The following is a 20,917-nucleotide window of genomic DNA, read 5'->3' as shown; positions in this document are numbered from 1 at the left end:
GTTTCTTAGTGGTCCCCTTTTTCCAACACAGTCATCATTGACTGCTGCTGTACAGTGACAGATTCTAGCAGAGACACATGGTGACCGTGTATACACAAACAAGTGTGTAATCAGGTCGCTTGTGCAGCTTTGCTAAACCTGATCCCTTCTTCTCCCACTTAGATTGTCAGATGCAAAAGTTGCTACATGGTTCTCTATTTTGCATAAAAGTTTGTGCAACAAGGAGTGTTTTCTTTTACAGTGTGTTAAGCATTTCCAGGAACATAAAACATAAGCATAATAATGTTTATCTTGCAAGATTTGGTCTGTGGCTGAAGTCAGACACTTGTCAGAGACTAGGTGACGGTGAGAGGCTATCAGAAGTCTAGAGGTTTTTACAGGGAACATCTGGGAGGATCAGTGTTTGGCAAAATGCTGGCATTGTCAAAATAGGGTCATGAAAAAGAAGAAGATGTAATGCAGGAAATGATGTACATATAGAGGTTTCCTTGATAGTGAAAACCAGCAGTTGGATTTAGGACTCTGAATCCTGAAAAAAGAAAAAAAGAATTTATTGAAGAAAAAAAAAATTAAAATGACAGAAAAATGAGACATCTCAAAAACCTTTACAGGCTTAATGCATCTGCAGTACCCAGCTGGTGAAATCAAATCACTCCTAACTTAATTATTCAATGAAAGTAGAAAGCAGGATTGGAGACAGATTTGACTGAAGGAGGAAAGGATGTGAGCCTTGCAGCTACATACAGTTAATCACCGTCTGAACAACAACAAATATTTGTTAGCACATATTTATCTGAAGAATTTTTCTTTTTTTTTCTTTTCTTTTTACGCCATATTTTTTAATGATCGTGGCAAGCAGAAACACAAAAATCCACCATGGATTTCACTGATGGAGTAAACTGCATGCATCCTTTTTCTGTTTTAGCATCACCTGAAACATCTACACAATTACTTTCACTTGTCAAGACCTTATTTTTTCACCCAAAAACTTCATTATTTATATGAAAAAAAGTCCTTGTCAAAGAAGCCTTTCCCAGTTAATTCCCAACAAAATGCATTCATCTAAAAAGAAACAAAACAAACAAAAAAATTTATTTTTGTGGATTAAAAAACGAAGCAACATAAAAAAAAAATCTATCTTCTCAAAAAATAACAAATGAGGTTTTCCAAAGAAAAACTTTGGGGCAGAAAGGTTGCTGATGAAGCTTTGTGAAAAACAAAGTTCTGTTTAATTTTCTAAGGAAGTTGGTTTGAACCACAATGAGTCTGTTTTGGTGTATTCACATTTACTCACTCTCACAGCAGGCTGGGAACTGAGCCCGAGGAATGCAAACACAGTGTTGTTCTCCTTTGACAGGAAGAAGTCTTCATAGTCCTGCGAGGACACAAAATAAGGATGATGGTTGCACTATAATCTCTACATCTGAGAGAAGGTTGTTGTCCTGGCAAATAAGCCCCGCTGCTCTTAATATAATTTGTTGAGCATGACATTGCAGAATGGTATTACAGCTACCTTGGCCAGTGAGAGTGATGGCAGGCAGAACAGATAATCTGCCCCATCCATTCAACTGGATTATGACAGGATTACAGAGTGGCGTGCAATCTCAGATGAGGACAAAACTGGAAAGCATTAACTGCTCGCACTCATTCACAACACAGGTAACTTCACCTTCTGCTTACGTCGATGTGCAGTGCAAAGTTGGTATATATACAAATATTTTGTGTGAAAGTAGCTAATTTGATTTTAATTCCACATGTTCTTATCTTGGATTTTTATTTCTCATATGTTGTGTTTTTCTAATTAATATCATCTAATTCATTATCATCCTTCTTCAGCATTTCTGTACAATGTTATTGTGATAATTAAACCTCAAACCATTATGAATGAATCAAAAGTCTGCATTTGGTTTTTTTTTTCTGTGATAAATTTATTTTCAAATAAAGCAACTAATTTATCTCAATCCTCTAACCTAAAGTGACTATGTGAGTTAATGTGGTAAAGGTAGATTCCGCTGCAGCTCTGCAACTCTCAGATGAATACATAACCACTGAAACAGAGCTATAAAGTCAAAAAGGAAATGTCTCCATGTCCAAACACCTGTAATGGTCACCAGACTGTGGTTCCAACAAAATCCCATTTAAAAATAGCACCAGCATTAGTTTGAAGTGAACACATTATGACTTAAAGTCATAATATATTTAAATATTCATTTCTTCCCAGCGATGGGCTGGTAGTCCTTTCAAAACAAGTTATCAATCAAAATTAATGTTAAACTTGTAAAGGTTTTTTTTTTATTTTTATCCAATAAAATTTTAAATAATCTTGAATATGTGTGGTTTCAAAGAGCTCCAGAAATCTGAGATGAGCAAAACTGAAAATCAATTTTAAAGCAGCTGCAGTTTTGGGGTTGTGGTGGTGGTGTACATTGTTCTATACTGTCTGTGGTACCTTTACTTGGCTTTGTAGTACTCAATATTTGCAGAAAGGCGCCTACTTTTAAGTGATCCAATCAAGTCTTAAATTGTATTTTTTTTTTTTTTTTTAGATCAAGTACACATTTAAATAAAGAATGACTAAAGATTGACAGAAGAAATGCAAGTTTACATCAAGCATGGAGGTTTACAACCAGGCTTTATGATCTTTGAAATGTGTTCAAAATACATGTGTGTGCAGAACTACAGAACACTTGTCATGGTATTAAGAATACAAATATGAAAACAAACGTCCATCGTACACCACAGTATCGATCCTCATTAAAGATCTGTGGAGGCAGCGGGTTGCCTTTCTCAGGCTGCTTGTCCCTGGGGATGTTGCGGTACATCCAGAGCCTCTGTTCCTCCATCATGGTTATGTCTATTTCCTGGAAGTTGATTCGATTGGCCTCCAGGAAGCCCACCACTGCCTGTTGATGCTTCTTTACCTGTACAAATCAAGAAAATAGTGAAGGAGGTATATAAAAAAAAAAAAAAGAAAAAATAATATTTTTTTTTTCTTAAATAAATATTCCCTTGAATGATATGCATGCAAATAGAGGTTGTGTGCATGTCTCTGTGCTATGTGGCTATGACCAGGTCATTAGGTGTGTAATATACTCCTGTAATGACAAATGGTAAAGTGACACCTAGTAGACCAAAGTTTCTCAAAGTTTCTCTTCAGTTCATGCAAACCTATCCATCCATTTTCTTAACTGCTTGTTCCAACTAAGGGTCACAAGAAGCTGGAGCCTGTCCCCGCAATCACTGGGCGATTAGACAGGTTGCACTATGGACAGGTCACCAGTCCATTCATGCAAACATTTACACAAGAAATAAAGTGAGTGCACACGAACTGCTTTGGCAGTAGGAGCATAATAGGTGAGGATTATTGATATGTAAAGGAGATTAGGTCTGAAATCTCAGGGCTGACATACTTATAGTATGCATGACCCTTATCAAAAAGCTGTGTAGTTAGATTACACAGCAGACCGTAAAATGCAGTCTGGGATTGTTACACTTGTCCACAATTTTGTCATCAGTAGAGTTCAGTAAAGACATCAGTAAAGACTTCATATTTTATGTAGAAATAAAGCCTCCGTTGCTGAAATGGACAGCAGTCTTTTTGCATTTTGTGGGAAGCCATTTGTTCAGTGTTTAAAAATTCTTAATGTAGAAGACTTTCATGTGCCAGCTACAACCATAAGAATATGTGCAGGAGGGTACATTATTCTGCAAAGAAAGGAGGACATTTAAGCAGCTGTAATTTAGGATGGATGTAACAACTCCCTACAGTCCTGACCTCTGGGACAGTGTGTGCCTAAGACTACACGGGCTGTGTTTGTAAATTTTGTGGGAAAGAAACATCCAAAGGATAAATTTAGCAGACAAAAAAAAAAAACTTCCACACTTGGTCATGAACATCCATGAGATATAAAGATGAAGACAAAATCTTTTTAACCTGTGTGTGTGACACATCCTCTTCTCTGACATTGCCTTTGCAGAATGCAATAGTTCCAAGCTGCTGGATTATTCATTTAACCTTTAGCAGCTGCATCAAGTACCATGTAATCGTGAAATTGTATTGCACTTTTTTGCATGCATTTTTTGTCTTTTGTTACCACTGCTGTCATTTATTTGGACCAAAAAAGAATTGCTCAGCCTTTACAATGGAGCTTTAGTTGCATTATCCTCAAAAGTTTGGCAGGTAAGAGACCTGTAGTCATAATCATCCAACAAAAAACAAACAAACAAAAAATAAAAAAAACAGGAAGTACAAACAGAACAGATGGGGCATGATGTTTCCCTCTTGGTTCTTTACAATATATTATTTTTCAGTCATTTTAATTTGTTTATCATTATAAATACTTAATTTCATCACTCAATTTTTTCAGAAGTCAATTCCATGAATTGTCAAGGCAAAAAGTTTTGTGTTTGTTTTACTGCTTTTTTTTCTATGTTTTTTTTTTTTGTTACATAAATGATTTTACTTTCTCTCACCTGAAACAAGCCATGGATACTGTCTTTTGTTTAAAGAATGGTTTTGGTGAAGAAAGTTCTCATGAATTGAGTCAAGTTTAAGGCTTTTTAGAAATTCCATTTGGATGCGGAAGATGGGGGTCTTTACAAGACTTGTGTGTACAAGTGACATGTGTGAACATTAATTTGAAACCTTTAGAAGCACAACGATGCCACTGTTCTAGTAAAAAGACAGAGGGATTGTTCAGGGCAGTTGGTTTTAGATACAAAGCCAGATGAATCCGCAAGCAATCTATTGTCTAAAAGCTAAAAGTATTTTTGTATGGCCATAAAAAAAAACAGCTTAATTTTAACTGCTGAAGTTCACACATTAAAGTAAATTATGGTTAAACATAGTTGTTTTTTTTTGTTTTTTGTTTTTTTTTAAATAAGAATGATTGTTCTGCGTTAACCAAAGGCTACAACTACCCATACAGTCAGCGTCAAAAGACTGCAGTTTTCTGTCACTAAGTACAACGAAGTATGAATGACACAGTCATCCTCTGTGTTGAAAGCCAGACTGTTTGAGTCTAAATAATTAAACATGCAGGTGCCCCTCCTGAGTGGGAGTGAAAGTAAGGAAAGGAAAAATGAAAATTTGAGGTGTCTTTTTATGTACATGTATGATTTAAGCAATAAAAACTTTCAAAACTATTTGAAAGCTCAGGAATTGTTTGAAAGCAATTTCTGTTATGCCGGGATTAGCTCAACCTTAAGAGAAAGAATTAGTTCTTCAGTCACACACAGAGCAAAAGAGGAATATAGAAAACTCGTTCTAAAATGAATCAACAACTTACAGCTATCCTGAAAAACAAAAAGAATGTTTGGACAGTAGAATCAGAAAAAGAAAGTTCCTTATTGTGACTGTAATCACTATATTTAGTACATTTTCATTCATACAACATTTTTCTTTCGACTTGAACAATGAGTCCTTAATTATGGAGGGGAGTTATGTCTCTAAAGATCATTTTTTATCAGATATGAAGACTGTGTCAGTCGTGATGACTACAAAACCTTCATTCATAAGAGGAATTGCAAAATGTGAATTTTAATGAGACTCAACATTACGCATCCATATAATGAAAAGTGGGAAGAGGGATAACCTCATTTGCATCTCATCTATTCTGTGCGTATCATTTCCGCCCCACTAATCTGCTGATGTTAAACTGCTTATGTTTTTAATGGGGCCACACATCGGCCATTTAGTTACCACTTTCCTGCTGCACTTGTCTCTTCTCTACTCACATATTCCTAGATTTTTATTTGTTTTTTCCAGTTGTCTCAATATCAACATTATTCACACATTCCATTTTAAATCCACTGAAGGAAGCTTTCTCACCTTTCCCCTTTATTCAGTTCACTTGTAACTCAATTCTAAACCATTCACTGGGAATTACACTCACATGAGCTTGACACTCGCATAACTGACCCAAATGGTAGACTTATCCAAGCGAGCATGACTGTGGTTTTTGTGTGTGAAGGATAAATGGAGAGTCAGAGTGTTTTGTATGCATGTGTCATAGGGTTAAAAATAACTCCTTTTATAAACTTGTAGATTAATGAGTCCCTTTTATGGAGACCAAGCAAGATAAAATAAATCTATTACTCATGTGTGCCATTACCTAATTCTTTAAACCTTCATGTAAAAGTGGTGTTTGATGATTTTCTGCATACACTCATATCAGCTGGGATTTCTCAAAGGTATGATGCCAGTTGCCTGACAAGAGACTTTAATAAGCAGAGAGCTGCAACTTGCAACGTTTTTTTTTCCATTTTCAACTATTATACTGATTCTTTTTTTGTCTTCTCAGATTTAATCTTTGAAGAGGCGAGAAAATAAACAGGGATCAGTATCTTAGAACCCAGAAGAAAGCTTTTGTATATTTTATTAACTCAGCTGACAGTCACATCCCCACCTTTTAGATTTGAAAAAAAAAAAAAATCCTTGCATCCAAGAAATTGTAAGCAGTCTCATCACTGGTAGGTAAAAAAAAAAAAAAAAAAGTTTCCTGGCATGAATAATTTGAAATAGCTCAGGGATTGCATTGGTAATGGTCGACTTGAAAGGGATACCTCATATAGGTTTAGTGGTAAGAAGCTTTATTCATATACAAGGAGATGACTCACTGATATTTAAACATAAGAATGAAGTTTCTGCAAAACCTTAAACTCTGCCATTATCATTGTCATTATCCGTTGAGTTGTTACGTCTACTCGCTTTGAATAACAGCTGACGAACAAAACCAAAAGTCTGACAGAACAAAAGTCCCAGATCTTAATTGGAGTAACTTATTTTCATACAAAAAAAAAAAAAGCTACAACTCAGTCTAATGCATTTTTTGCGTACACCCTCTTCAAGTCTAAGCCCCCTCTGACCACTGTACTTCTCTGACTACTATATTTCTCTACATGTAATTGATTTTAAAAGAAAGGCAAAGTTAAAAAAGATTTTGTTTGATGCATTCAGGCTGAAACGACAAATGCACCTACCAGACCGCGACACTATTATAAAATTCCAGCTAACCAAAAATAAAGGAATATCACCTCGTAGCGAACTCACCTGCCCAAATGATGCTCATAAATTACACGGTTTAAACAACAGTCGTTGCAAGAGCTCCTGCACGCGCACCTTGTTTAGTCTGGTTACATAATTACATTCAGTTGATAACAGACTACTATTTGTTTATATATTTAAATTCCTGCACGTGAAAGCGTCTGTATGTTTAATAGCCCGTTTGCAAACACTTACCGCAACAGAACCACTGGAGGAGGCGATGTAAACCTTTATGACCATTTTAATCCCAAATTGATGTCACCCAGTCAACAGTTTCCTGACTGCAGTTCGCGTTGATTTTTCTCAAAATGGTTAAATAATTAGAAAAAAAATAAACTGCTAAAATACCAATGTGCTCTAAACGACAGAGCACACGTGACTTCTTTTAAACTAAGCCATAATTTTAAAAAAATAAATAAATAAATAAGATAAAATAAAAAATTTAAAACGTGCGCTTATAACGACTGACAGCAAACGACCCTTTCCTCAGAAACAGACGTCACACACTCAACAGTTAACTTCCGGAATAACTTTCAAAACAAAACAATGACACATTGTTATTATTAGTAAGGGCCAAGTTTGTTATTATTATTATTATTATTATTATTATTATTATTATTATTGCAACACTTTTTTCATATTCAGTTATTATACTTATTAATATTTTTCATTAGGAATGCTAAGAATATCAAACGGACTTTGGCCATATTGTTATTATTATCATTATTATTATTGTTAATAATAATAATAATAATAATAATAATAATAATAATAATAATAATAATAATAATAATGTAGCTAAAATCCGTTTAATAATCGTAGCATTCTTAATTTAGAACTTCTTTAATTATATCTGTAAATATAGGCTTATGTTATATGAATATTAACTTTACTTCTGAGTTAAGTATTTTCTTTTTATTATGAAAGGCCCTCTACTTCCGGTGATTTGGTTGTTTATGGTTGTACACAGTAATATAACATATCAGGATGCTGCATTTTAAAACTGAAACAAAGTTGTGTACGTTTTTCAGGGAGTCAATGTAACCCTAACTTCGCAGGAAGTGCACCAGATGAATTTGTGAAGAGGTTGGACGTGATTAGAGCCACCGTTGCTATTTGTTCGAACAAAAAATCCATATGAAATACGATTGGTCAGCTTGTGTTGTATTATAAACGCAGGCTTAGAAAAAAAAAAAAAAGAAAAACTGGGAAAAAAAGAAGACAACCCAGTTATCCCGCTGGCAGGATATTGCATCCATGATTACCAAATTATTAAAAAAAATAATAATAATAATTAAAAAATTAAAAATAAAAATAAATAATAATAATAATAATAATAATAATAAAAAGTAATAGTTTAGATAGTTTTGCATTGATATTTATACTTAGCAAATGTAATTTTTTTTTATCGTTATAAGGTTAATGTCGACTAAATGAGCTATTTTAGGTTTGGTTACAGGCTAATTCATTATGTTTCATTTCAACATGTTGGACAGCGCCACACTGGTGGTTTGGAGATATTGCAGGAAGTCCTGCGGTTGCCATGGTAAGGCGTCAGGCGCTACACTGAAGCAAACTCTAGGCGTGGATAGTAGGAAACTGGTTACTCTCGATGGCACTTTTCTCTTTTACAAGGGATAATTGCTGGACAGCGCACGTTAAAACGAGAGTAATGGACCTCTACTCCAAAAAAGGGCGGACGGCTAAGCTTTATATATTTAGGGACAGCTAAGTCAGCTCAAGTTGAAGCTAGCTTGCATTAGCTAATTGAGTCCGCGACAAGCTGGTAAATGGTACGAAGTTTTGTGGAACAAAACGTTCGCTAAATGTTGCACAAAAGTGCAGAAACAGACAGGAGGGTGCTAATTATTATTAATATATTATCGGTGGTGATGGTGATCCACAGTCAACTTGTTGAATGTTGTATTTATCGCCATGTTAGCACTAATAGCTTTGCTCAATGAGCACCGTTAGCTTTCTCTATGGACAATGCTGACATTCTGAGCTCTTTCTTCTGTCTTTTTTCACTGTTTTGTCCATATAGCATGGATAAAGCATATATACACTAAGAGAGTTTCCTCTTAGATTTGGAAGTGGCTTTAGGCACTACATCTTGATGTTGTTTGTCAGGCGGTCTGACAACAACGCTGCTTGTGTCACCGAACAAGGCCTACATAAATACAGGTTGTATCCCTTAGCACACCACTTCTGTTCACGCTGTCGTTTGTTGAAGTTTTTAGATATTTATATCCACAAAGATTGAGATAGATTGCATTCATTTTCGTAGAAATATCAGGAATGTTATGACAGCTACAATACTTGTTAATCGACAAAATCCACACGACATGAGGACAGAGATAATTTATGTATAATATATCGGGTGAGTGTGAACTTTTATCTATTTAAGCATTTTTTTCTCTATGAAATTTTTTAACATTATGATAAAAAAATATATATAAACGATCTTTTAGTGTTATTAATATATTATATTATATAATTAATATATTATTATATAATATAATATTACCTTATATTAAAGAGTAAACAATTAATGCATCTAATGTTGCTACAGATACTTGCCCAACAAGTCACTCTTCATGCTAGGGTTTATGACAGGCCAGATGACTGTATTGCCTTAATGTTTTATCAAAATTTGTTTTATTTAACAAAGTATATGACTGTAAATATTAAATCTTTTTAACAAGAGTGGCTTTGCCGAGACAGGTAACAAACAGCTCAATCAGCAGTAGTTACAGGATTGTACACCCTGGATATTTAAATATGCATCTACCCATAAATATAGTCACTACATGCCAAACAAGATTAATTAGTAAGGAGCTTGCTCCTTTGACAGTAGACTTTTAATCTAATCTAGGCTCATTTCAGCGGTGTAAAAATTTTTTTTATTGTCATTATTATAACACCAGTTAATATGACTTATGTAAAAATATTTTTAATACTTAAATGTAATTACAACAACATCAAAAGATGTGTTGCCTACTTGTTTTTTTTTTGTTTTGTTTTTTTCAGTTTCTTTGTTGGTTTGTTTTGTTTGATTGCCTGTGTTGGCATATTACTGCAGCCAGAAGTTGTTGCTTGGCTCTTAATAAGTCATCAGGGTAAATTGGAGGCAATGTGATATTCATCCCTGTAGGCAATGGATATCATGCTTAATGCAGTCTCATGGAAAGATCCACCTCATCCATGATGTTGCTTAGTGACCAAATGCACAATGATTAAAAAAAAAGAGGGAGCGACAGAGAGAGGGAAAAAGAGAGAGATTGTTTTACCTGTCTTGTTCTTATTTGCTTTTAGTGAATAATGACAAATTTGTTCTGATTGCACAGCATAAAAGTTAAGGCCAGTTTACCAAGGCAAATTCTGGCAATTTTATCAATCCTTTGCTTCTAAGGCTTTTTCTTTCTCATTATTGCTAGACTACCATAAAAACAAGGATGGTGTTTAAAGTATTTTTTTCTTTGTTTTTACATTTTGCATGCTTTCTTAGACTGACAACATGGAAGCTCAAAGTAAACCTGACCTACATGAAGACAATCGCAATTTCAGTCGCCAGTCCCATCGGAGTACAAAGAAAGGTTCTCGACCATCATCGTCACAGAAGCACAAAAGAGACTCTCGAGACAAGATTTACACTGAGGACGAGAAAGAGGGCAGTGTGAAGAGTAGATCAAAGACAAGAACATGTCATTCAGATCCAGACAGGGACCAGATATCAGACAGAGAGGGAAGGAGAAGTGATGGTTCATTTTACTCTGAAGACTATGAGCAGGAGACACCTTCTGAGCGCTCACTCTCTCCTTTCTCCCGATCTCTGTCTCCATCCCCTACCCCACAAAAAGGGGTTTGTGCAAAGCGGATTCCTAAAAGCCCTCTTCATAAATTAGGTACGTAAAGTGAGAATCTGATCACTTATGGTTGGATAAGTAAGTGAAACTTAAACCTCAGTATAAATCTATATAACTGTCCAGGTGAGGGCAGTGTTGGGCTGGTTTTAACATGCTCAAACTTATTTAGGGAGATGTTTAAAAGCTATTTGTTCTGATTAATGAAATGTTTTTTTGTCTTTGCAGGAGGTGTGGGGCGCTGGGGTGTGTCTCACCTACAGCGACCTGGTGGTCTGTCATTGATCCAGCAGCATCGCAGGGGAGTGCGGTCACAAAGCAAGGAGTCCACACCACCTAAAGACTTGGATCTGGTGACCAAGCGGATGCTTTCAGCTCGCCTCCTAAAAATCAATGAATTGCGCAATGCTCTTGCAGAAGTGCAACAGCGTACTGATGAACTTCAAAAAGAAAATCGAATTCTCAGACAAGTAGGTATTACTCCCTTGTTTGGGTTAGTTTTAAGCCTTGAAATATTAATGATCTGAATTATCTTCACAAGAGAAGTTGATTTTGGGGATGTAGGTGCCTTGTCCCAGCAGTGAACCAAATTACCCTAAAACCACTTTCTCCCCCTCATTTATGAATATTCTGACAGTTTTTAAGCCTTTTATTTAGAGGATGGCCAGAGGATGACCAATTGATTTATCACACAATTAATCACTCGATCATCATTAGGGGTTTGGGGTCACGAACACCAACGTATGTTATCTTGGGGGTCATAGCTCAAAGAGTTTGAGAACCATTGACCTAAAGATATATTTTAGTACACACTATTGATCTTTAATGTAAAATAAGAATTCTAATGATCATTTAACCACTTGTTTTTTCAATGAAAATTATTCACAATTCTTTACATTAAAATGTCCTTGCACCATCCTTACCTTTGACACTTCGGTGTGTGAAATAAAAATCTTTTCCTTGATGCAGCTTCAAGCGCGTCAAGAGAAAGCCCTGCAGCGTTATGACGACACAGAGAGTGAGATATCCCAGCTGCTGTCACGGCACTCCAATGAGATCCATGTGCTGCGAGAGAGACTGAGACGCACACAAGAACGGGAGCGAGCAGCTGAGCGCCGGTTAAAGGACAGTGAGGAGCAGTTGCAAAGAAGCCAAGTGACCATTTCACGACTGAAGAAGCTGGTCGACCAGCGAGAATTAGGAGCCAGAGACGAGCTAAGTCGCAAGCTAGAAGAAGAGAAAACTAGGACCAATGAGGCAGAACATAAAATTAAGGTAAATTTATCATAAAGTGGTTATTTAAAAATGTATTTCCTGATCCTACTAATACCACATTTATTGTGCAATTCCACAAATTAGGAAAAACTGTATAGGAAGTTGAACACTTTGAGAGTTCTGTACCATATTCAGTCATACTTCTTTGGAACTAGAAAAGGTTATAAATTTTGCCTTACCATTTCATTATGTTGAAGTTGCTTAGAATAACACATTTACCTAAATTCATGTTATCATTTCACTCCTCCATTTTAAATGGACTTATTGTTAAAAGCTGCAGATGTTTTTTGTTTAGAGATGTTCTCCAGCAAGTTGGCTGCTAAACTGCAAATAAGTGTCTGGCTTACAAATTTAAAAAGGCATTTTCAGGTTTGAATTTATACTATCGTAATCATTTTCTAACATAAGTCAACCTCTTATGCCTGTGACATCTTAAGTAGCAAACTGTGAATTAATAGCTGCAATAATGCATTTCTGTGAACTTATATCTTAGTTTCCCTAATGAAATGTGTCTGCATTATATTTTGTTTTTATATGTGTGTTGGAAGGACCTGGAGCGTAGCTTGGAGCTGAGCAACAGCAGTTACCAGAGGCAACTGGCTGCGGAGAAGAAGAAAACCATTATTGCCCAGGAGGAGATAAGAACTCTGCAGGAGGAGCTGGAACGACTGACCAATAAACTCAAGGTGCAAAATAGAAATTTACTTCATATAACCTCTGCAACAACCATTAACATTTCCATAGAAGTGAAATGCTCATTGTTTGAGATGCTATTTTCTTTCTTTTATAAGGAAAAAGAACGAGAACTAGATGCTAGGAATATTTATGCCAACCGCATGGTGAAACCATCACTAAGAAAAGATGCTGAAAGTGGCACCAAGCGGAAAGGTAGGAGGGACAAGCTTTGGTGTTTGTTAAGATTAGTGAACAGGATCAACAAAAGTGACTAATCTTTTCGTTTGTTTCACACAGCCCCGAGCAGAGGCAGTACCAAAGCAGTACAAACTGAAGACAGGGCCTCAAGTTTGGATTTTCCCACACCGCCCCCTGCTGTCAGTGATACACACGAGTATAGCGAACAGGCACCCGATGAATACCTCTCTCTTAAGGTGAAGTCTACACTTTTTCCCCCATACCTGCATCTCATTTTCTGCTTTGCTAGCTTGTTGTCATTCATTTCTTGTACCTCCTTCTGTTGACACTGTCAACAGGAGCTTAACAGAGTGGACACACAGGCAGAGGCCGGGAATGTGCCTCAAAATATAGAAGAGCAGAAGAAAGGGGAGGACAAGGAGATAATAAAGGAAAAAAGACATCAAATGGACCAGGAACAGAATATGCTTGAAGAAAAGGAAAACAGATTAAAAAGTATGTCAATTTAATGAGTAGTTTGTGTATAAAAAAAAAACAACAACATATGAATGCAGCAGTTATGTATGTTTCTTAACTCCAACACACTTTGTCCACAGGCTTAGAGAAAGGGAAAAATGAAGAACAAAAGAAAACAAATTTCCTGTTCAGCCAGAAGGAAGAAGAGAACTACTGGAAGCATGGTCATGTCCAGGAGGAAGTTGCACGATGGAACCAAGAATCTTTGTCCAATCAGCAAGCATCAGAGGAAGCGCATCGCAAAAAAGAGCAGCTGTTGGCTAAGATGCGAGAAATAGATCGCCAAAACCTGGGAGCTCAGGACTCTATGTTTGTAGAGCCAAGCCCATCTGAGTCCAACAAGACTGCTGGTGAGCAGTTTTCTCCACGTCCTCCTGAGCAGAGGAACCATAATTCTTCCATTTTCAACCTCACAGAGACAGAGGAGACTGGTACTTTACATGCTGGAAATAGAGAAGGTGGAAGGAGGAGATCAGGCACAGAGAGTGGAGCTCTTACAGCAGGAATGGGGAGAAGAGTTTTGCGGTCTCAAACCTCCAATGATGACTTGGCGTTTGGAGGCTATGCACCTTCGTTTGGACATTCAACTTCCAGAGCTTTCTCTGGATTCCCGTCACCACCACCCAAAGAGGACTCTGCATTAGAAGCCATTGGAGTTTTTAACCTCAGAGGGGTGGAGACCGAGAAGGACAAGGATGCAGAAAAGAGGGAAGGGAAGGACAAGAAGTCGAGCCTCATGCAGCAGCTATTTGGTGCCCAGGCTGTAGATAATTTAAGTCATCCTAACAAAATGGAGCTTTTTGAGAGCCCTCCTACCACCAACGGCATACGTTCAAGGCGAGACGGACTACTTAGCTTCAATTTGGGGTCTTCCTCTCCACCAACATCCTCTGTTAACACTCTGCATGTTGTGGAGAGTAGACCAGCTATTCGTGCCATCGCCTCATATGATGATGACATAGAGGAACTCACTTTATAAAATGAATATTGTTGTCATAGCAGGTCATCACTTTAGTTTATCTTATATGGCATCATCAATTTGAAATTGAACAATTTGTCATATTATGCAATATTTACGATTGATCATTTTGTTTGTTTTGTTTGTTAACCTGTACATTTGTTTCCAATTGTCATTATTTATACAAACTTGATGTTATGGTCTTATTCATGATCTTTAAATACTTCTTGCCATTAGAATACATGTCTAGTCAGAAAACTGGTGATAGTACAGGGCTTGTGAAGTTTATTTTATAAAATGGGTTCTGAATTAACCCCCATCTCTTCAATGACAACAGCTTATTTAGGACTGATACAGTAAATATCAGTGCACTATGACTTCATGTATGGCTTATTTCTCCTGCACTGCGACTGATGGTAGACAATCAACATTAAAATGATCCACTTTCATGTTTATTTATTTGATTTCGTCTAAACCTATATCTCTTCATAATAAAAGGAAAAAAAAACAAATGAATGCAGTTTTAATCACTTTCTGTTGAACCAGACTTTCATATATTTATACATTATAGCACTTTTTTGTGAAACTATTTATTTGTTATGCTAATTTAGCATGAAATGTTAAGCTTATAATCAAAGAAGCAGTAGCTTTTTGTTTGGTTGGGGTTTTTTTTCTTCACATTTTGTACTTATTGTCAAACTAATGTCAGGAAAGAAACGTTTCTTTATGTATTTTATTTAATGACAATAAATATTTGTACAATAATTAATATTTTGCCTAGTTATTAGAAGACTGTGGCGCACTTGCCCATTTAGCAGGAAGCCTGACAGGGATTCCTGAGGCGTCTCCAAGCAACCAGATGATGACGTAGCCTTTCCGCTCCTCCTCCGGCAGCTTCGAACAAGCGGAGCAAACAGGGGGAGCTGACGGCTCCTGGCGAATGGGCTCGTGCTGGGGCTGTCTGGTTTCACTATGGCAAGTTGGACTGCCGCGTCTTCGAGTCTCTTACAAGGTAAATATGCCTTACGTTGTTTCGAACGATACGGAGAAAGTTTCAGCTGCAGCCCTCTATAAGAAAGAAAAAAGAATGCTTACACGTACATCAGACTATATAAATTCACCTTTATGCTTGCGTGATGTTGAGTTAAACTAATACGCATATGTGTTGCTTTTTGATTATTGTCTTTCAACAAAAACGGAGGTGCCATTATGCAAACTTACTGATAACTTTTTTATTTACACATTTAAGTGTTAAACAAGACTCTTTTTATTTATAAAAAAAAAACAACCCAACAACAACAACATTTAGGCCTGTTTAGCCATAGATAACCACATGACAAAATTGAAATCTAAACATTTTAATTATTCATCTATATGTTGTCGATCACCCTTCCCTTTAAATTATTCTTACATTACATTTTATTTCATAAAATTACAATACAACCTGTTAAATACTCAAGTCTTCTAAACAGAGCTGACTTCAAACCCCTACTTTAAAATCAACTTGAGATATATATATATATATATATATATATATATATATATATAGATAGATAGATAGATAGATAGATAGATATAGATATATATATATATTTTTTTTTATTTTTTTTTTCATAGTTAATGTTAATATCTCATAAGAGGCTTCTGAATGTAAGCATTAAAATCCTTAACTTTTCAGTGGTTAGAGATTGGAAGAGCTGATTCACTACTCAGCAGCGTGTTTGGTATGTAGACACAACTGCATGTTCCAGATAGGGGAGCCAGATCTTCATGCTCAATCAGACTAAGATTTTGGCATTTCACCTCGTTCAACACCACAAAATGCATCTGCCTAGTTTGGTAAATAAACTTTGAAACCAGAAAAATGATCTGCACCTAATAACTGGTGAATCTACAGTGAGTTTGATTGGTGTATGAAAATGGGGTTTGTTTTTTTTTTTTTTTTTTATGTGTATACAGACTGCATTTGATATTCAATATGAAACAGGTGGCAGAGTTCTTCCTGCTCTATTCAAGAGTGCCTCGCTTCACCAGATCAGCCATGAAGAGGTTTTGCTCCAGTGATTTTAAATCTCTTTATGTCTTCATAATTGCCATCATTGCGTGTTATATAATATTTGCATTCGCACACATTTTCACAACCTACTTGCTCTGCATTTTGTTTACAGAAACTAAATGACCTCATTAGTGCACTTGCATAGTCTTTACAAATTCTTCAAGTGATCATACTCCCTGCTTTAATGCTTACCTCTAACAGCACAGTCTCAAGAGACATATTGATTCCTCTAAAGAGTAGAAGTGGATCCACTTGCAGGTATTCATAAGTCTGCTGCTTTGCACAGTCAGAGGTCTATAATACCTAACAAAACAGCCAAGATACAAGGGTAGTGACCTCACTGCTGTGCCCATCGCTGATTTCAAACCACTGTGTAATTGGACACAGCAGAAAATATGCTTTTCTTGTTATCTTTAAACAAGAAGAAACCACTATTTAGTGTATTTACTATTGAGTTGTTCCAACTGTGGACATGAATATTGCTTTTGAACTAGTGTGACCAAAATACATATTTCCACAGTGGAAAAGATGCATCAGATTTCAGAAAATTAAACACTGTCTGATGACAGGTGTTCAGCTTGTGTATACACTCTTGCCCTCCACACGCTGACATTTCTCCAGATTTTTAATAATTGTTTATTGGCATTATGTATTGTAGACAAGCAATATGCGATACATTTTAATAAGCATTATTTTTAGATATTTTAGGTATTCTGATACGTACTGATCAGCAAACTGGAGATCAGAGCTTATCTTGTCTGCTTTTTCAAATCATGACTGCAGTGACTGGCATCCCCTGATGATATCACCTCTTTTTACACGATCAAACTTTTTTTGAGAATTGAGAGTTAACCTGAAATTTCATAATTGATGTTTATTAACAAGTTAAATGAACCAAAAACAAAAAACATATGGAAAAAACCCCACAAACTTCTATAAAAGAATGTCCATTTAGTTTGTTCAACCATCTGTTTATTCCCCATGTCATTTGATCCAGCACTAGTCAAGTTACTTTTTGGTTTGCCATTGTCATATATGTGTAACATCTAAACTTTCTCCAATCCAGTATTGTAATTGAAAGGGAGTTTAAAGTGTAGCATTGGTACATTTACTTTAGGATAATGATGCCACTGCTACATAAAAAGTCTGTTATGTCCAATTAAAGTAATGTAATAAACATCAAGATTAATGTTTCTTTTGCTTCAGATATAAATGAACTACTTGCTATGTTTGGCTGAGGCAGTCGCCTGCATGCAGGAGGTGAAAAATTGCTGATTCGTTTAGACAGCTTGTGTGGTTCCTACAGAAACAGTTTGTTTCTATGAAATGAAAATCCTGGAGATGTATTTCTCCAAGGTATGTAATTTATATGTATATATATATATATATATATATATATATATATATATATATATATATATATATATATATACACATATATATATATATACACATTTATATATATATATATATATATATATATATATATACACATTTATATATATATATATATATATATATATATATATATATATATATATATATATATATATATATATATATATATATATATATATATATATATATATATATATGTATATATATATATATATATATATATATATATATATATATATATATATATATATATGTATATAGGAGTTCAGGTGCAGCTTTGCTGTCAATTGCTACATTTTCATCTTCTCAACCAAAGACCAGAAACCTTGGTTTCTCTATTTTCTTTTTCCTTTTTTTTGACTAATTTTAATTTTCATACTCAGCAGATCGATAATGGACATGGCCTCAGCTCCCCAAATTGTGATGAACAAAACAAATGGGCAGGATGAAGCTGCAGATTTCCCTCCAGATGACCATCTTGTGACATTAAAAGCTTTGACAGAGAAATTAAGACTGGAGACCCGGAGACCTTCTTACCTGGAGTGGAAAGCTCGGCTGGAGGCTGAAAGCTTCAAAGAGTCAGGAACCGGAAAATTCCAGACTCCTGTGGAACCTGAAGAGGAACGACTCGCCTGCAAACAGACAGCGGCAGCGTCTGATGAGATTAAGCAGAATCTGCCATCAGATTTGCTTAAAGGATTTGAGAACATTGATGAAGCTCTCACATGGCTCAGAAGAGAGCTGGTGAGCCAGCACTAAAATTTCTTCACTTTGTTAATAATTCTCATCTGTTTTCTCATCTCATTTTATTGTCCAACACTTTAGATTCAAACACAAACTTTAATGCTACTTAGCCAATTAGATTTCGACAAAGGTCACACAGTCCAGTTACTGGCCAGAAGATTCCCATTCGTGTTTGTCGGTGTGACCGACTGTGCCTCAGACAAAAGAATTACACTGAGTTTCTGCAAGTGTAATCATTTTTACTCTGCTCAATTACTCTGCACATTCAGCCGTGGCTCATAAGCTGGGGCTGAGCTCACAAAGAGCCACTGATGGAGGAAAACTCGCACAGCATGGTGTCGCAAACATGTTGCACAAAGACCTAAAACCATTGTGATGTTTTCTAAACATATAGACAGTGAACAGAGATGATAAATTTGTGTATAGAGATCCCACTGTGAGTTTTTCTTTTAGATTTTGCCACACAATAAAGGACGCACAAGGAGCTCTGGTCAATGGAGACCACACAGGCTGTGCAAAATATGTGACTGAATTTTGTAGCTCACATGCCCTAGAACTGTGTCTTACAAAATTAATTGCATTTTATAGAAAGCTGGAAAAAAAAAAACTTTCACGCTGTTCCAAGCTTTTACTCTAGACTAATTTAATTGTTGACCTCTGTCTTGTTTTTCAGATGGATATGCGTTTGCAGGATCAGCAGCTAGCGAGGCAGCTCATACGGCTTCGGAATGACATCAACATGCTGAAGATAGAGCAGACATGCCACCTGCATCGCAGGATGCTCAATGACGCAACCTTTGGCCTCGAAGAAAAGGACGAACTGTCAGACCTGCTGTGCGAGTGTCCGGTCACTCCGGGCCTTGGCCTCTCAGCCCCACTGAGACTCATTGGTGTCACAAAGATGAACATTAACTCTCGCCGCTTCTCACTCTGCTAGATAAAAATTCTTCATAAAAAGGAGCCTGCTTGATAATAACTTTGCTCCAGTACAACCATATATTAGCTTGTAGGGATGGTGCAACAGTCCGACTCTCCACAGAATGAAGCTGAATGACATGCAAATTATTTCCAGATAGTGATTTACTTTTGACCTTTTGAGGTTAATCAGTTAAGTAGTAACTAATCATTTATGATATTTTGACACACTATCTTGAGAAAACACATGCTAAAGTTTTCAAGGCATGTACTACATATAAACATCTATTTGTTTTTAATGAGTCATTGAATTAGTTTATTTCATGTCTTTATCTTAACCAGAGTATTTTGTTTTCTAAAAAGCTGCCTTAAATGATTTATTCCTTTCCATGAGTGTGCAACTGCTCGGTTTTCTGAGTTCATGATAGTCTCCAGTGCTTTAGTTAAGTATCCCTCATTTAAGCAGATTGCCTCTACATGGCTGCTACATGACTGAACATTAGCTCCAGTGGCAACCATTAACTGTTTGAAAGATACGCACGCATGATTTCACTACCCAGATAAACAATGAAATATAATGCATCTCGGTCCCTAGTTGTAACCAATCATGGGATTTTGTGGCTCCCCTCATGAGCCTTGCGATGTTTGATTTGCAGTTGTAATTGGAGGCAAACATTTCCTAACAGGAAATATGCTTAAGTGGGGTTTGAGTTGGACATAAGTACAGAAATATTTGCTTAGTCTTAGAGAAGCAGCGATCCAGTAGGAAAATTAGATTAATGACTTTACCTTTCCCCATATAACAAACATTTCTAGTTTAAAACCTGTTTCACACATTTTGCGAATTTATTTTGTGTATCAAAGCACTTTCAGTGAAACCAATAAACTTGTAACCCATTTGTGAAATGATGAAGATAAACCCTGATGTCTTGTGCTTCACCTTGTTTCAGCAGTTGACTGTTTTCTGAGCAGTAAGGCAGGAAAACAAATTCTTTTTTTTTTTTTTTACTCTGTGTTGCAATATTAAGCCTATAATCAACTTAAGCATATCTAAAAGCCAGGATAGTCTAAGTAGAAATCAAGCTAAAGTCATTTAAGGCAAGTCTTGCTTACTTTACATCTTTAAATGGCACTACATCATGCAATAAGTACAAATGTCCCTCCAACAAACAGACTTCTACAAAAGCAGTATCAATCTTCTGAGCTTGCTCTCAGTCAGACAACCAAATGTGTCCACAAAACTGTGTAATTAATCTTTACAGCTCTAGAGCACC

At 36.1% G+C, this 20,917-nt stretch overlaps 3 protein-coding genes across 3 annotated transcripts; 2 read left to right on the top strand and 1 right to left on the bottom strand.

The window, feature by feature from the left end:
- Nucleotides 1–514: 514 nt before the first annotated feature.
- Nucleotides 515–7,285, bottom strand: sh3bgrl2 (SH3 domain binding glutamate-rich protein like 2; the record flags this gene model as incomplete). Its single annotated transcript, XM_079255116.1, has 4 exons — nt 515–529; nt 1,295–1,375; nt 2,736–2,921; nt 7,241–7,285. 4 exons carry the CDS (start codon nt 7,283–7,285, stop codon nt 515–517), a joined length of 327 nt encoding a protein of 108 aa, XP_079111242.1.
- A 3,277-nt stretch (nt 7,286–10,562) lies between these two features.
- Nucleotides 10,563–14,979, top strand: lca5 (lebercilin LCA5; the record flags this gene model as incomplete). The annotated part of the gene is made up of 8 exons (XM_079255115.1): nt 10,563–10,950; nt 11,137–11,378; nt 11,878–12,183; nt 12,732–12,869; nt 12,975–13,071; nt 13,156–13,292; nt 13,395–13,551; nt 13,653–14,979. The coding sequence occupies 8 exons, from the start codon at nt 10,563–10,565 to the stop codon at nt 14,549–14,551; spliced, it is 2,364 nt and encodes a 787-aa protein (XP_079111241.1). The 3' UTR covers nt 14,552–14,979.
- Nucleotides 14,980–18,377: 3,398 nt separating this feature from the next.
- On the top strand, nt 18,378–19,665 carry fam167ab (family with sequence similarity 167 member Ab; the record flags this gene model as incomplete). Its single annotated transcript, XM_079255114.1, has 2 exons — nt 18,378–18,728; nt 19,402–19,665. The coding sequence occupies 2 exons, from the start codon at nt 18,378–18,380 to the stop codon at nt 19,663–19,665; spliced, it is 615 nt and encodes a 204-aa protein (XP_079111240.1).
- Nucleotides 19,666–20,917: the final 1,252 nt, after the last annotated feature.

The sequence above is a fragment of the Telmatherina bonti genome (assembly GCF_933228915.1).
Source record: "Telmatherina bonti genome assembly, chromosome: 16".
Lineage (NCBI taxonomy): Eukaryota > Metazoa > Chordata > Actinopteri > Atheriniformes > Telmatherinidae > Telmatherina > Telmatherina bonti.
This window is presented reverse-complemented; position numbering and strand designations above follow the sequence as displayed.